This window comes from Rhamphochromis longiceps, linkage group LG5 (genome assembly GCF_057381845.1).
Source record: "Rhamphochromis longiceps isolate RC_006_pf linkage group LG5, R_longiceps_female_GT1.1, whole genome shotgun sequence".
NCBI lineage: Eukaryota > Metazoa > Chordata > Actinopteri > Cichliformes > Cichlidae > Rhamphochromis > Rhamphochromis longiceps.
In genome coordinates this window covers 22660185-22675470 of record NC_140561.1, presented here as the reverse complement: position 1 = coordinate 22675470, position 15286 = coordinate 22660185, and the positions used below count along the sequence as shown (strand labels likewise).

Here is a 15286-nt window from a genome sequence, read left to right as displayed (position 1 = left end):
AGAATCTAGTTCAGCATTGCTTTGCTGATATAGGCAAGACCTTTCCTGCTAAAAATGGCAGCATAAACTTGTATAAGTAGTTCAGCATTGATAGAGTCATTAAGCATGTGCAAGTTTTCTCTGCCATGTACACTAACACAGCCATGTATCTGCTTAAATACTGGCTTATAGAAACTCAAGTGAGACTTGTTTTCAAAAAGGAATTTCACATTTTTGGTTTGTCAGCTCAGAGGAAAGTTTTTCCGCCTCGCCTCAGTCCATCTTAAATGTAAAGGTGGTAGAATTTATGAATGTTGTTTATATTTGCCACTTTTTTTTTTTTTTTTTTTTTTTTTTTTTAGCATGGTAGAGTTTAAACTTCCATTGTTGATGGAACAGTAAGCTATGTTTCTGGCAGTGGTTTTCAAATTTCCTGAGCCCATGCACTGCTTTTCACTGCAGAATCTTGTCTATACAAAGCTGACTTTCCGATTTGATTATAATATATTTTAGGGACGGCATTTTAAAGTTTCAGGTTTAATATGCTTTTTTTTTTTATATGAGCGTAGCGCTTAAATATTCGGAAGTCAAGTCATTTTTCAATTGGATCTCAACTCTTGAAAGGGGAGTATACATACATGGGGTGGGAGTTTATTGAGCACCAGCAAGTTCTAATCGAGTAAATTATATGACTGACCCAGTTTATGACTGATGTCCTGCTATTTATTTATTCATTTTAATTTTCGGGGTTTCAAATGGATTTTAGACATATTTGGTGGTACATTCTCATAAGACAGCCTTCCGAGGGAGTTAACAGGTTGTAATTAGTTTAAAGATAAGTTTATGTTCTGCAACAATATCCGGAAGGAAAACTGAAAGGTGTCGCTTTGTTATTTATTTATTATTTATTAAAGAGGCGCTGTCACTGGATAGCCCGCTTGACCCAGCAACGATCTGTAGTGTGCAGAACCATGAGTCGGAAGCAGGAGGAGGAGAGCTCGCTCTCAGCTGGACACTGGTTTCACTGTTGACTGGCTCCGTGACGATAAGCAGGCAGCAGACGAGGATGCTCTGTTGTCTGGTGCGCACTCTCCTGTCTCCAGCTCTCCACAATCACCATGGAAGAGCCTAATTAATGCACAGCCTCTCCGTGTCTCTCCCACTCCCGGAGCTGATGAATTTTAGAGCGCCGTTAGAGACGGGACCTGCGTTTTTCGCCCTCCGAAGCTCCGGACTCGGCTATCCATCGGAGAGGACCGCGACTGAATTATAAAGTCTTCAGAAAAGGTAGCTCACAGCGTGGTGCGGGTTCTGCTCCACAAACTGAAGTTAGCCTCTTAGCATAGCCGCGTTTTCCTGCATGCAGGCAATGATGTTTTTTTTTTTTTTAATGTATATTTTATTATTGTCAGAGGACAGCAGATATTAAAGGCCACTTTCCTCTCGATGCTGTCCTGTTCTGTAGATTCACAGATCTGTCGCCTTGTCATAAACAATAGCGGCCACTGGTAAATTGACATGAATAGAGCTCTCCAGGGCTGATACCAGGCTGATACCTTTTCTGGTCATGTGGACCGTCCACTGTATTAGCCCCGAGTGTGAGAGCACCGCTGATTGAGGTTTGTTGTAATAACGTTGCCAGCTGTTTCTGATGGGCAGCGGGGACCATCTGACGGCTGTGCGCTGCTCAATTTTCACTATGAGCGCCCGGAGTCCAGCCTGTCATTTCACATCGCTGTGTTTTTTTTTGTTTTTTTTTGTTTTTTTGGGGGGGCGGGGGGTGACCATGTCTTACCTTGGTGGTGTCCAAGGAGAAACACGAGGACGCTCGATGATGGTTATTTTGTCACGAATTGCTCATGGAAATGTCAGTATCTGTTTCCATCACGGTCGCACGGTCGACGACGTCGATGCAGCAGTGAAATTAATATCTAGAAAAATTATGCATTTAATACGCATTGTTCTCATTTTGAGCTTGCACACTAGCCTTGGCTACATGATGGCAGGAGCGTAGTGCAAAAAGAGACGTAAAGCAGCCAGTCTCGCTGCAGCGAGGTGTAGAGCCATGCATTACAATAATACACATATCACATTTTGTGTGTGTGTGTGTGCAATAAGAAGATTAGTTCTTCTTGGAGCATCACTGCAGTGTGACCTTTTTGTGTTTCTTCCTCTGCGGGCCTGCTCGCAGTTCAAGGACTTACACAGCTGATGTGACCAAGTGATGCCTGAGAGTGGCAGCTCTGAATTGTGGCATGTTGCTTTTATTTCCCCCCCCCCCCCCCCTTGTGAAATATGGTTATTTTTAGACAATTTGGGGCAATTTACTAATCCCAGACTTTGATCGTTACATCAAAGCCAATCAAAGCCTGCTATATTTGTTGAAGGTGATCAGGTAATTTCTCTGTTTGAGTTACTCACAGGACTGTGGAACCAGGATTGCTTATCAGAGAGGAAAATAAAAAATGGGTTAGAGTTTCACTGAGAATGTGCTTTGGTATCTCTGTTAGATTAATTATCATTCCTATCATAAATTATAAGACCTTATAATGTTGCAAACATTAATTATAGGCATGTATCGATATGGTTAATGCTCTTTTTTTTTTTACATCATTAAACTCCAATTGTTTGCAGTTCCATTGGGAGCACCTCCTGTGTTGTATATATGTTTAGTACACAGCAGATGACAGGGAAAGAACTGTATGCTGATTTAGCACTATTATTAGTCGGAAAGATTAGAGGTTATTCCTAACTGTCAGTACTGAATATAAACAAAGTTAAGGCATGGCAAAGCCAGTTTTATTTACACAGCAGGGAAAATTAGAGAAATGAAGACGAGAACAACATAAAAATAGTAGAATTAATGGAAATGCTATCGATCAATAATGTTTTAAAACAATAGCAACAAAAAAAAATAATTCACAACATTCAGAAATAAATCATTCACTTTGTCCAGGGTGTATTCAAGCATCTAGGGTCCAATGTAATGGAGCTTTGAATGTATGTTGAACAGACTGTCAGGACTCCAGGTCCCAGGGCGAACATGGATATGAGGAAGTAAAGCCATTCACAGTTTTGTATCCAGAAAAAGAACCTTAAAATCTTTACTTGTTCATACTGGATGCCTTTGCAGCAATTGAGGTAGGTTCAGTGTAATGAGCTTTGTGTTGTTACAAAAAACAAACTGTCTTTCTCACATTTTTTTCAGAGGCAAATTATGCCAGCAGCATCAGAGTCGGACACCCTGGTGACTTGCCACCTCATTGGTCAGACTACTCTGCCCTCCTATAGTCTCCCGGTCTACCCTGGCAGATCCATGCTGCTGGATGCTCCTCACAGAGCCACGCCCGCACCATGAGCGCCAACGGGCCTGCCCCAGACCCAGCCCCTACCGCCCCAGAAGCCCCTCCCACCTCAACGACCGCCCCTGCTCCGGGTCCAGCCCCGGCCTCAGCCCCAGCACCGGCTCCCACGGCACCACCTGCTCCCCCCGCTCCACCTGCCCCAACATCCTCTACCATCCCGGTAGGTGCGTTGGCACAGAAGAAGCGGCAGCAGTATGCCAAAAGCAAGAAACAGGGCAGTAACGCCAACAGTAGGCCACCGAGGGCTCTGTTCTGTCTTAACCTCAACAACCCTATACGCAGGGCCTGCATCAGCCTGGTGGAGTGGAAGTATCCTTTAAAATGGTGCATGTGCATGCTTGTGTTTAGATTGGACAAAAGATAAAGGCTGATAAAAGAGTAGATATGGGCAAAGGAGGAAACTGTGAAATTTTGGTGTTTAGAGCTTTATGTAACACATGTAATTACGTATTACATCGAGTTATCTAATAGCCATTAATAATTGGATGTATCATTCAGAACTCTAAATAATTTGATGATCATTGAAATTGTAAAATAACATCTCAGATAGAAGCAGTATGGCTGCAAAGTAGCAAAGTCTTTGTTTCTCTTCATATGAACAGGATAGTGCAGGATTTTGGGTCACTGTAGCACAGAAACACAAAAATGTTTGAAAATATGTTTGTATGTGTGAGAAACTGCGACAGGCAGCTTTAAATTTTTTATGACCCTTGATAGGGAAACAAATTTCTGCTGATCCTTTTCCTGATCAATGAAAACTGATCATTTTTGGTGTCTACAACTCTTGGATCTTAGCTACGATAATTAAGTAATGATTATTGATGACTGCCACTAAATGTAGACTTAGGTTAACTAAATGGTAAACAGATTAAATTTCTCATGGTTTACATATTGTCTGCTTATTTTGGAGCATTTTTGTGTTTAGTAAAGCTTTGAATTCAGTTTTTCTAGTTTATTGATTCTGATGGAAAACGAATACACTTAAAGTCACAGGAAAAGAAGTTTCTATATTATCTTAAATGCTGATAAATATATATATATATGTATTTTAGGTAGGCGCAATGTAGCTTATGTGCTATTTGAAGCATGTCTCTCCAATAAAGACAGAGTGAACATTACCATGTCATTACGGGTGAGCTTTATAGACGAAGCAACTGAACCCTGGCACAGCACAGCTGTGGTGGTGTTTTTGCTGGAACAGATGCTTCTATCACAAAAGCCGTCAGATGTTATAAAGTAGATTGCTCAACATGAATCACAGAGATATATTCATAAGCCCTCTTTTCATGTTTGTTGAAAAAAAAGTCTCTGGGGATTGACTACCAGTACACTTTAGGAAATGCAGCTGTAGCCATATCAGGTGTCCCAAATTGCTCTGCATGGACTACGTGCAACAGCACGGCACAAATGGCATTTCTTTCTCAAATGTTGTTGGAATAGGGTCGTTTTTCCTTTTTTATTACATTTTTGAATGACAAGAAGCTTAAATTTAACCTTTCAGGATTTGAAAATGAAAATGGAAAGCTAGAGTAAAATATGTCAGTGCTTACTGTAATGGAGGACATAATGGAGGTGAATGCTTTTCCCACTGTTTTAAAAATTTTAGTCATAAAAATCTGGCACGGTTCAGCATTTCATTAGATCAGTGTAGCTTGTCATAAACCCTCTGTTGGGATTGCAGTTGTTTTTTAGATGCAAGCGTTTTTCTTTCTTTTCCATTATTTTCCATCATAGATATTTTTACCAGTTTTTTCAACTTTTTTGCCTTTTTCAGTCACGTTATATGCATGTGTACGCATGTGTGGCGTCATCAGTGCAAATTATATAAACTTGAAAAAGGGGTAAAATTTGCATTATTATAAAAACCAAATCAAAACATTAAATGACAAATACATAAAAACAAATAAAAATAAATGAGAGCTAAGATTCATGAAACAAAGCTCTGTATTCTACTGTATAAGTGAAGTATTTCAGTAAGTATTTTGTTAGATACACGATTTCAAAAAAATACAGAAGTTCAAATGTGCAGTTTTTATCCATATAATTTATTGCTTCATCTCTCTGTCATCATTTTCCTTAACTTCCTCTCTCAGGCCATTTGATATCTTTATATTAATTGCTATTTTTGCCAACTGTATGGCCTTAGCTGTTTATATCCCTTTCCCTGAAGACGATTCCAACTCCACTAACCATGACCTGGTGAGTAGTTTGTATCTGTTGGTGTCTGCTACATACACATTGCTCCACATAGTAACAATATCAACTAAGAATGTCAACTTCTTACTGTCTTCTTAATGATTGGATAATTAGTAAGGAATATAAAAAATATTATTTTTGCTGTATTTGTGATGAAACTGAAGGAAGATTGTCGAGTGCAGTGTATGCTGTACTCTTCTTGTCTGGTTAGCTTTCATCAGATTATATTATCATTAAGCTGTTTCACGACACATTATCAAACGTGTTGTTGCTTTATAATCCTCTTTAAGTATATAGATTGATAATATCATTCTTCTGAGATGAAGATACCAGAGGTTTTGCAGTAACAGCAGGACACTGCATAGAGACAGTGTTTTCTGTGTATACAGTAGCTTTATTATTTAGCATCTGCCGTGCTTAGGAGAGAAATACTTAGACACCCATTCTCACGGTGCTTTATCATGTCATCGTTTTCAGGTTTTATTCAGCGTTCTATTTTTAGAATTTTATCGTCATTGCACCACTCTTTGCACCTTGTGCATTTATGTCTGTATGATGAATTATGGGGGGCGTAGTTGTTGTAAGCATTGTTCCACAGCTGAGGATAAGTGGATTCTTCAAAGGCCAAACAGATGCATAGAATCTGCGATGCTCGCATGAACAGAGTTTGATAGTGTTTAGTGTGTTTTGAGTGGCGTGTCGAGTGAGTATGAAGACATGAAAGGATTTGAAAGCTCTATTTATGAGCAGAAACATGTGAGTGAAAGGTTATTGGCTTGCTCTAAATGACTCCTCTGACTGTTATGTTGCTGAACGTGCTGTGAAAGATAAGCTACAGCTCTGGTTAAAAGTGAGTTGGTCTACTTTAGAAAGGTGTGCTGCGTCCCAGTTTGACCTCCTGGAGGGTGACCTCGGGGTGTTTGTTTACACAGCACTGCTACATCAGAGAAAAGTGGGCCATCTGGGACGTTACAGTGCCTGATACAGTATTATCTACCATATGCTGTCAAGTTCAGCTTGGAGTGAAATCCAAAAGTGGTCTATTAGAATCGTAATGGTGACAACTAGATGAAACTGTTGTAAAAGAAAATACAGAAAAAGAGTCTAGAAATAAGTAATACTTAGTTCCTCTTCTCTGAATATGAAAACATATTTTATTTGAAAACTATTGTCATTCTTTTGCATTGTGAATAATGATACAAAAGGCTTTTTGTGATTTAATTTGTGTGTGTTTGTCTGCCTTTATATCATAGAATATCTGTAGTAGGAAAATGCTTTAATGACAGACCATACATTTGAGTTTTATTTGAGCATTGAGATAAACTACATGCAAATGAATGAGAGCTTCATTGCGCATTAGATGGCTGTTGAACCAAACAGCTTTCAGGGACAGATGCCACTTACTAATATGTGTCTAGCTTCAAACTGTTAATGGACTGTGTGGCTGCTTGCTTATTTTGTACCAGTAACTTTGTATAGTGTCTATAGCTTAGATCTTTTTACAAATGCACCTTAATGCACTGTGAGCATCATGGTGGCATTTTAATCAGTTCAAAGTGTCTGAATTTACATATATGTCTGTTCAGATATGAATTAGTTTGGCAGCAAAGTCTGGGAACCTTTTAAATGTTGAGTTAAATGGTTACCAAATACCTTCACTTATTAGGAGGGATACTATTTGCCACATAGCAGTTATTGTATGTGTCTTACTTCTTTATGTTTGTTGTCTGAACTTGCTCACCGTCTTCTAGTGGTTTACATAGGAGTGTCAAATTGGATTTATGAATGCACCCATTAAGAATTAACGAAAAACCTCAGTGCCTGTCAGGATCCAGGACTGAATAGTACATTTATGTGGCTCTCATGCTTCATGAACAAGGCCATTAAGCAGAGATGAGACGATGGGCTGATGAGTAGATATGAATAGATTTATCATGTATTGGTGTGCTTTCAGTAATTTTTACAGTTAGAGCTTTAACTTTTTAGACGTATAACTCTAACCTACTCTGTATTGAATTCATACAGAGGCTTTTTTAGTACACTATATAGGTTTTTTTTTTTGCTTACAGCGGTTACACTGATTATTGCCCAGTGCTACACACAGCTTCCTCTTGCTTGCACAGGCTTTTGGTTTAATTCTGCAGAGGCAGCATATAATCAAATACTAGAGGGCAAATAATGCAATCTTTTCCTTTTCAGCATCGCTCGAACAATAGAAATCTTTATAGGGCAGGTGTGCCAGCTTGGCCTTGGTTGTTCTACAGAACTCACGCTGTAGTCACAGGAGGAGCACTAGAGAGAAAAACGCTGAGCTGGTTTTGTTGTAGCAGCCAGCAGGTAAGGCTGGAGTGAAGATTGCCATTTCACACTACTCTGCTCTGCAGCCTCACAGGTGGACTGATATGAAACCTGAGTTGCTGTGCTCAGAGGCTGATGTGTAAAGCACGGAACAAATGATATCCGAAAGCTGCGATAGCATGCAGGTTTTAATTCACTTACAAAGCACAGAGACACTAAAACCAGCATGCAATACGCTGCTGTGTAGATGTGTGGTTGTGTAAACTATATTCAGGACAGTCCCTGCATGTTCTGTTGAAATCACAAGATAAAATACTCAGTCTGTGCATTTTACACTGTGTGCACAGTATGTAGGTGCTGCAGAGCTGCTTGACTTGGAACATTACATTGCTGCAAAGTCACAGAGGCCTTTATAGCCTGAGTCTGCCCATCTTGTTAGTAAGGCTTGGTTAAATGCAGCAGCTCATTATAAATAGAAAGCAATTTTCTCCTCAGGCGGAACAGAGGGCATAAGATTGGGGTCTAGCTACCACCAGGAGGCACAAGTGAGTAACAGGATGTAGCCAGCACACAAATACACACATGCACCGTGAGACCACAAACCCTTGTCAGGACCTTATAGTCATATTTTCATTAATCTCTTGCTTAGTTTGCTCTCTGACTGCTCTTCTTTGTTTAGTCATTTCACTTCAGTAATAAGAAATGTACACGTAACCCACCCTACACGTGACTGCGTCTCCTCCACACCCACCTTGTCCAAGGGACAGACAAATAGTCTGTGACCCTCCTGCCTTTGCTTTAAGGTCATTTCTGACTTATCTATCTGAGTCTCAACACCACAGGCAGCTCCTGCTGAAGGTAGCTGAGCAAAACAATGACCTTTTCACGGTGAATATGATTCATACATCTTATCCTTTGTCAGGCAACATGCAGTGAATTGCGTCTGGTATCAGGTAGTGTCTGTGCCCATATCCCTGTAATTGCGTAACTCTGGAGCTGCAGAGCTATTTATTTTACTGGGGACAAAAGGACACTAACATGTAAAGAGTCAGTCTTCAACCAACAACGAGGTCATTTGGATGCCAGCAGAGAATGATCAATTCTGACCAGTTTCCCTTTGGATGCTGTTACAATTTACTGTGCCACAATTTTTAAAATACAAATAAATGGTATAAGTTTGATATGGTATAATGGTAATGGTATAAACTGATGCCATATATGGCTTCAAATATACTACAGAATAACTAATCACACAAATCCACCACCATGTATCCCCCTAAGCTTACATTCAGTCAGTTACAACACAGTGCAATGCCAACTCTACTAAAATCACATAGATATGTCACACAATGAGCAACATGTTTACAGGAACTAAAAGAAGAGAGGCTATTACATGTGAAGTTAACATGCATGGGACTCTGTCCTAGGCATGAAATGTGCCTATTGTGTACTAGAAAATGAGCAACTATCAGCGTCATCATCAGTTCTGATGTAAATACGTACCAACAACTATCAAGGTGCCAAACTTGTGACCCAAAGCCAAATGCCTGCTGACTGATCACAATCATCAAGTTTTTCAGAGTGACAACGAACCACTGAGAGGCATTCAGTGCTTCCTGTCAAATCTGAGGCACAGCACAGCAAAGTTTTCACAACTAATTATAATTTGAACATGTCTGGATTATTGTCAGTCTCACTTTTAAAAATGTTTTTACACGGCTGGAGATTTTAGAGATAATGTTTTGAATATTTTACACCAACACTTTCATTAGTGTGTTGAACATAATCATTGCACTTAGGTTCAAACTCCACTTCAGTAGTACTGGTGGTTTATGATGTGTACAGCTTGCCTTTGTTATTATCAGCAAAAATATACAATATACACTATTTCCACTTTATATACGCAGTGGTCTTTATGGTATGTCTCAGCAAAAGAATGAAGTGGCCAATTTAAAAAAAAAGTTATGGTCACCATGTGTCTTTATAGACCATATGCTGTTCACAATTATAATTTAACACAAAAAGTGCCAACGTGGGCTTGGAGGTGTAAAAGGTCCCACTATCCCTAAGCTTTTGGAGGGAGCTGAGGGAGCAGATGACAAGTATTGTATAGGAAGTGCTGCCAAGGTTCACATGTCAGTGCTTTAGTGGCATGTTGTGTTATAGAAGAGTGTAAATGTAAATGAAGCAGTTGGCTTTCTCTCTTTGTGTGCGTATGTGTGTGTGTGTAATGGCTGGCACAAGCAGTAACGCCTGGACCGTGGACTCCCATAGAGATGATTGTAGAAGTATGTGTTTAGTCACTTAACGTAGCTGCTCATTTGTGGCTCACACTAGCTCTGTCCCTGCTTGTTATCTTGAATGTGTAGTTTTGCACATGTGCCTAAGTGCGAGAGTGTGTTTGTCTGTGTGTGTGTTTGTGTGTGTGTAATTGAGGTAGAGATGGAGAGAGGCAGAGCTATGCTAGCTTTGTGCAAATGCTGTGTGACTGTGCAGCCATGATAATGTACAACAGCCGAGCATGTGCAAAGGCTGTGCATCAAACAGGCCTTCTTAAAGGGGAAAACTGTTTTAGGAAGAAATTCTGTTTTTTTTTCTATAGACGCGGAATCATTTCTTATAAAAATATTTTCATCAAGATTGCATGAGGAAAAAGAGAAGTTGCCATTTTTTGTTTGCTGTCCTAAGCGTTTGTTGATTTGCTGTTGATGATAGATGATGATTAGAAATATAATGTGATGTATTTGAATTTCTATTTGCATGTTACACTGACAAACTTTATACCAACCCTTCATAAGATTCATGAGATCCAAGAAAACCTTCATGACCTCTCTGTTGAAAATGAGTGTTTGTGGTTTTATTTCAGTTAAAACAACATTTTCATATAAAATATGTTGTCGTCCCTGGATTTTGTCGTAAAAATTTTACATGTATGTTTGTCAGTTTTGGACTCTTTATATTTGGTTGTTCTAATATATGAAGTTTAGATTTTGGTGATGATTTTTGTGAATGTTGGATTCCTGTTTTGGGGCCTTGTCTATAGTATAATGTAAGTCTTAGTTCTGGTTTCCATTTGCATTATCCTTTGTCTTATTTCCTTGTTCATGTCTTGGTTTCTCTGTGTTCACGTGTTATGTGTCAGTAGTTTATGTGCCATGTCTTTTGGCATTTTTTCTGTTTTATTTTGAAAGATAGTTTTCCTTCCTCTGATGTGTTAGTTTTGCTTCCTGTCTGACCTCCCCTGATTGTGTCCACCTGTTGTTGATTACTTTGACCTGGGTCTCATTCAGTGAGTGCTATAGTTCTGGCAGTGTATACACTGTATATGCATCTGTGTACCTCTTTGTCAAGTTTGCATCTCCCATGTTTTCCTAGGTTGTTTTGTGTTGTTTCCTGTCAGAAGCATTGTTGCTCTGTACAGGTCATGTGGTATTGTAGATAACTGCTGTAGTGTAAAAACTCAATCCTGTTTTTTTCCCTCCACTGAGCTGTAACTGTGGCGAGACAAACTACCTGATCTCTGACAACAGCAGCATTTTCAAATGAGGAAATGACAACAGTTTTATTCAGCAGCTACATCGCTGCTCAGCTGTGTGTCGACTATGTAGCTTTAGGGAAAAGCTATCACTTATCTCTTATGCAACAAATATGTGTATATATTATTATGTTTCCTTTTTTTCTTTGTTGAGACATTCATTTTAGCAGTGTGGGTAAGATGACCTGTACAGTAGTGTTTTCCTTGGCTGAGTGACATCCACATCTCACACGCAACTCCTGCCCGCCCCCACAGTACTTCAGATACGCACACATAAGCTACACAAAAAGACACATTTATGTGCTGTACATACAAACACATGAACAAATACAAAAGAGAGCACAGGGCAGATGCGCAGTGCATTATGGTATTTCTTAGAGTAGTTGCCAGATTTCAATTTGTTGCATTCCTGCTTTTGTTATTCTTGTATTTGTAATCAGTAGTTAAGAATTACTGAAAATGCTACAATATCTGAGAAAAGTATATGAATACCATATTACAAATATTCCAGTTTACTAAACATATGACTAACCGGTAATCTGATTACTGTCTTATTAAAAGATGTACCTGATAAACACTTGAACAGCCATCCCAATATAGACTGCACACTCAAGCACAGATATTTACTGTGAAAACCTGCAGGAGTAGGCGGTGAAAAAGCACTAAATATTGGCTGCCCTCACCCCCCCCTGGCTTGGCTGGATGGCACTGACTGATCTATACAGACAGGGGAAGGAAAGAGAGATGTAGAGGGCGTGGGGGAGGGCGATAGCGGGAGAGTGAGAGTGTATGTCTACTCAGTGCAGAATCAGATCCGTAATGACACTGTAATGTTTCTTTAAGATTCGAGAGATATCTGCTCTCAAACTGTCCCATAGCTGGTAACTGTGGAATTTATATTTGGACGGAGTGTGTATACCCTATATTGTTCTACATATGACATACACTCAAACATGGACTCAAACATGCATATTTATACTCTGATTTCCATCTGTGGGCTCGCTGTCTCATACTCAGATATTCCTACAGGTACGTATACAGTAGAGACAATCAGGTACTTATGAAAACAGAGCAAACAGCAAATTAAATGTGCACTGCACATGTTATGTCAGAGGAACCTGCACATATTTTCAGTCTAATTGTGACCATTTTCAACACATCTAGAGGTTTAAAGTTTAATGCAATAAAAAAGTTTAACCCTGGTTTATGTCATCATCTTTGTGGAGATTCCTGATTTATTTTTGATATATTTTTATTCCAGTCTTATGTTCCTGACTCCTAACTTATTAGCCTTCGTCTTGATGATGTGGTTTGTGTGTTCCTCCTCAGCGGTCTTGACTCTCCTGCCGAACGCTGCAGTATGAAGCCAATGGGGTGGTGTTGGCAAACATTTTAGAAGAAAAGTAAAACTGCAGCATTACAACAATATCAAGCAGTTAAACACATAATACAGTCTAACACCAATGAGGTTGAAGAATATCAGTGCGTTAGAATAAAGGTATTAAAAGCTCTGTATAAATGTGTGAGCACTTTAAGTGCTTTGGTCAGTAAGACTGTAAAAGACTATAATAAAAAAATCTAGTCTATTTAAAGTCGGGACAGAAAACTGGCAAAAATGCTGACTGTGTAAGTGGGCAGACTTCTTAGTATAACAGCTCTATGATTAAGACATAGGGGAATCTGATGAATTGCGATTCTTATTTCATTTAGTTAATATTTAGATGCGGGTAAAACATTTTCAGCTTTTATTTTTCAGTTTAAGAATCTGAATAACTGATCAGTTAGTAGGCTGAGATTTTGTGCCTGTTCATCTCTAACCTGCTCCAGAGTAGGTTAGGTCTGCACCAGAAGTTGCTGTGGTCATGTAGTGCATTAAGAAATTAACTGTCTTCTGGTCAAACCCAAGATTAACCATGAGGTCTGAGGTTGTGACAATAGGTACTTAAGTATTTTCCATAATGTTTATAATGTCACCAGATAACAGGACAATAACTGTTTTCTGTGTTTCGGTCATCTCTGTAATTTTTCCTTTAATTGTTTTGATCTGTTGCTCATACCAAGGCTCATACTGAGGCTGCTGGCCCGTGCCTGGCTAGCTCTGAACTCTGGATCACTTTAGCTGCTTGTCCTTTGTTAGCTTCTTTAAATGTTCATGTTAAGCTAGGTAGGTGAAGTGTAACAGTCTGATCTGATTTGTTGTTATGAATATTTTTGTGGTGGTCTCCGTGTACTTTACTTTAGTGAAGTTTGTGTTGTTACTCACGGTGAAGGGTTCCAAGCTCAAAACATGTTACTGTGTGGCTGCGCGTGAGTCAGCGTGCAATTTTTTTTTTTGTCTGTGCTGCTGCGCTGTGTTGTGTTGTGGACAGAGATGGGCAGTAACGTGAAACGCGTTACTGTAATCTGATTACCTTTTTCAAGTAATGAGTAATGTAAGGGATTACTATTGCAAAAATGGTAATTAGATTACCATTACTTTCCCGTAGGAACGCTGCGTTACTGCGTTACTAAAACCGTGATTTTTTTTGCGAGAATGTCTCATGACAGTGACGTAAGCGAGTGCGACGTTCGTGACAACAGCTGTGTGCAGATCAACAATGGATAATATATCGAGTGGGGAGAGAGTATGAGCGTGCAGCGTTTAAAGCGTGGAAGTACTGACCTTACTTTGAGTTTGATTCCATAAAAAGTGACAAAAATATTAGTGTCCGTTGTGCGTGGGAAGAAAACTGCTTTTTACAGCAAAAAAACCCCCTAAACTTCCAAGCAAGCACCGAGTAGCTACGACGTAATGGGAAATTCACAGAGAAACTCGCGGATTCTTCAACTGACCGCTGCGGCACACCTGCACCAGGGTAAACCTCCGCCTACCCCACTCCTGCTTTACAGGTGAAAATAGAGCAACTGGACCGCTAGTCTTTGACTTTATTTATTTTCTGCTGTGTTTTACTTGCATCTATTTGAAAGAGTGTAAACACAAAAAAATATTTTATTTTATGTGCTGGAATGTGCAGAAAATAGGTTTAAATGTTAAACTAATTTCTTCCAGTCAGAGAATGTTGCATATAATTAAGTTTTTGCTTGATGCATAAAGTTAAAAGATTTAAAGTTTAAAGTTTTAAAAAGAGACGTTTCCATTTGATTACATTTTGTATGATGGATTATGTAGAAAAAGTAGACTTAGGCTGAAAGATCTATCGCTTTATCACCTATTCAGGCTGTAAATCGTGTTTTTAAAAAGTAACCATGTAACTAAGTAACTAAGTAATTAATTACTTTTGAAAATAAGTAATCAGTGAAGTAACGGGATTACTTTTTGTAGGAAGTAATCAGTAATTAGTTACTGATTACTTTTTTAAGTAACTTGACCAACACTGGTTGTGGATGCATGAAACGGACCAGCTCATAATGAGACTTATGTGAGATCGACCAGTTGAACGGACATGCTGAAAAAGGGCTGAGCGATTGGTGTATCTTTTAGCTTGACATTCTGTAATTACCTTTTTTGTGGTGGTTATACCTATTTTTGAAGGAACATCAGGAAACATCAACAACAGGAAAGATTTTGTGAACGAGAAAGTTTATATTTTTAATGAGAGTAAGAGATTGGTACTTATCTGCATATTAAAGATAAATTAAAACATTTCTGAACTGCTCACATGGCATGATATGTAAGTTGAAAATTGATAAGCTAACAAACTTGGCTTTTATTTATCACGATATAGATTTGAAAATTTGCGATAACGATATAACTGACGATATAATTGACACTAGACAAAATACTTTACAACTCCACAATTTTATTATTGCAAAAAAAAAAAACCCCATCAATGTATTTTCACTTAAACAAGCTCAAAGTTGTATAAAAACGTAACAGTGCAAATGCAAATTCCTTGCTGACAGTTTAACCAAA

The 15286-nt window shown here is 39.0% G+C and overlaps 1 protein-coding gene across 1 annotated transcript in view; it reads left to right on the top strand.

Moving 5' to 3' along the window:
• The first annotated feature begins 1096 nt into the window (after positions 1-1096).
• The window catches only part of cacna1da (calcium channel, voltage-dependent, L type, alpha 1D subunit, a), a 67103-nt gene continuing 52913 nt past the window's right edge, over positions 1097-15286 (top strand). Inside the window, exons 1-3 of the mRNA XM_085406673.1 lie at positions 1097-1266; positions 3188-3653; positions 5438-5543. Of these exons, the coding sequence (XP_085262799.1) occupies positions 3334-3653; positions 5438-5543 (426 nt within the window). The 5' untranslated portion in view covers positions 1097-1266; positions 3188-3333. The remainder of the gene's footprint in view (positions 1267-3187; positions 3654-5437; positions 5544-15286) is intronic.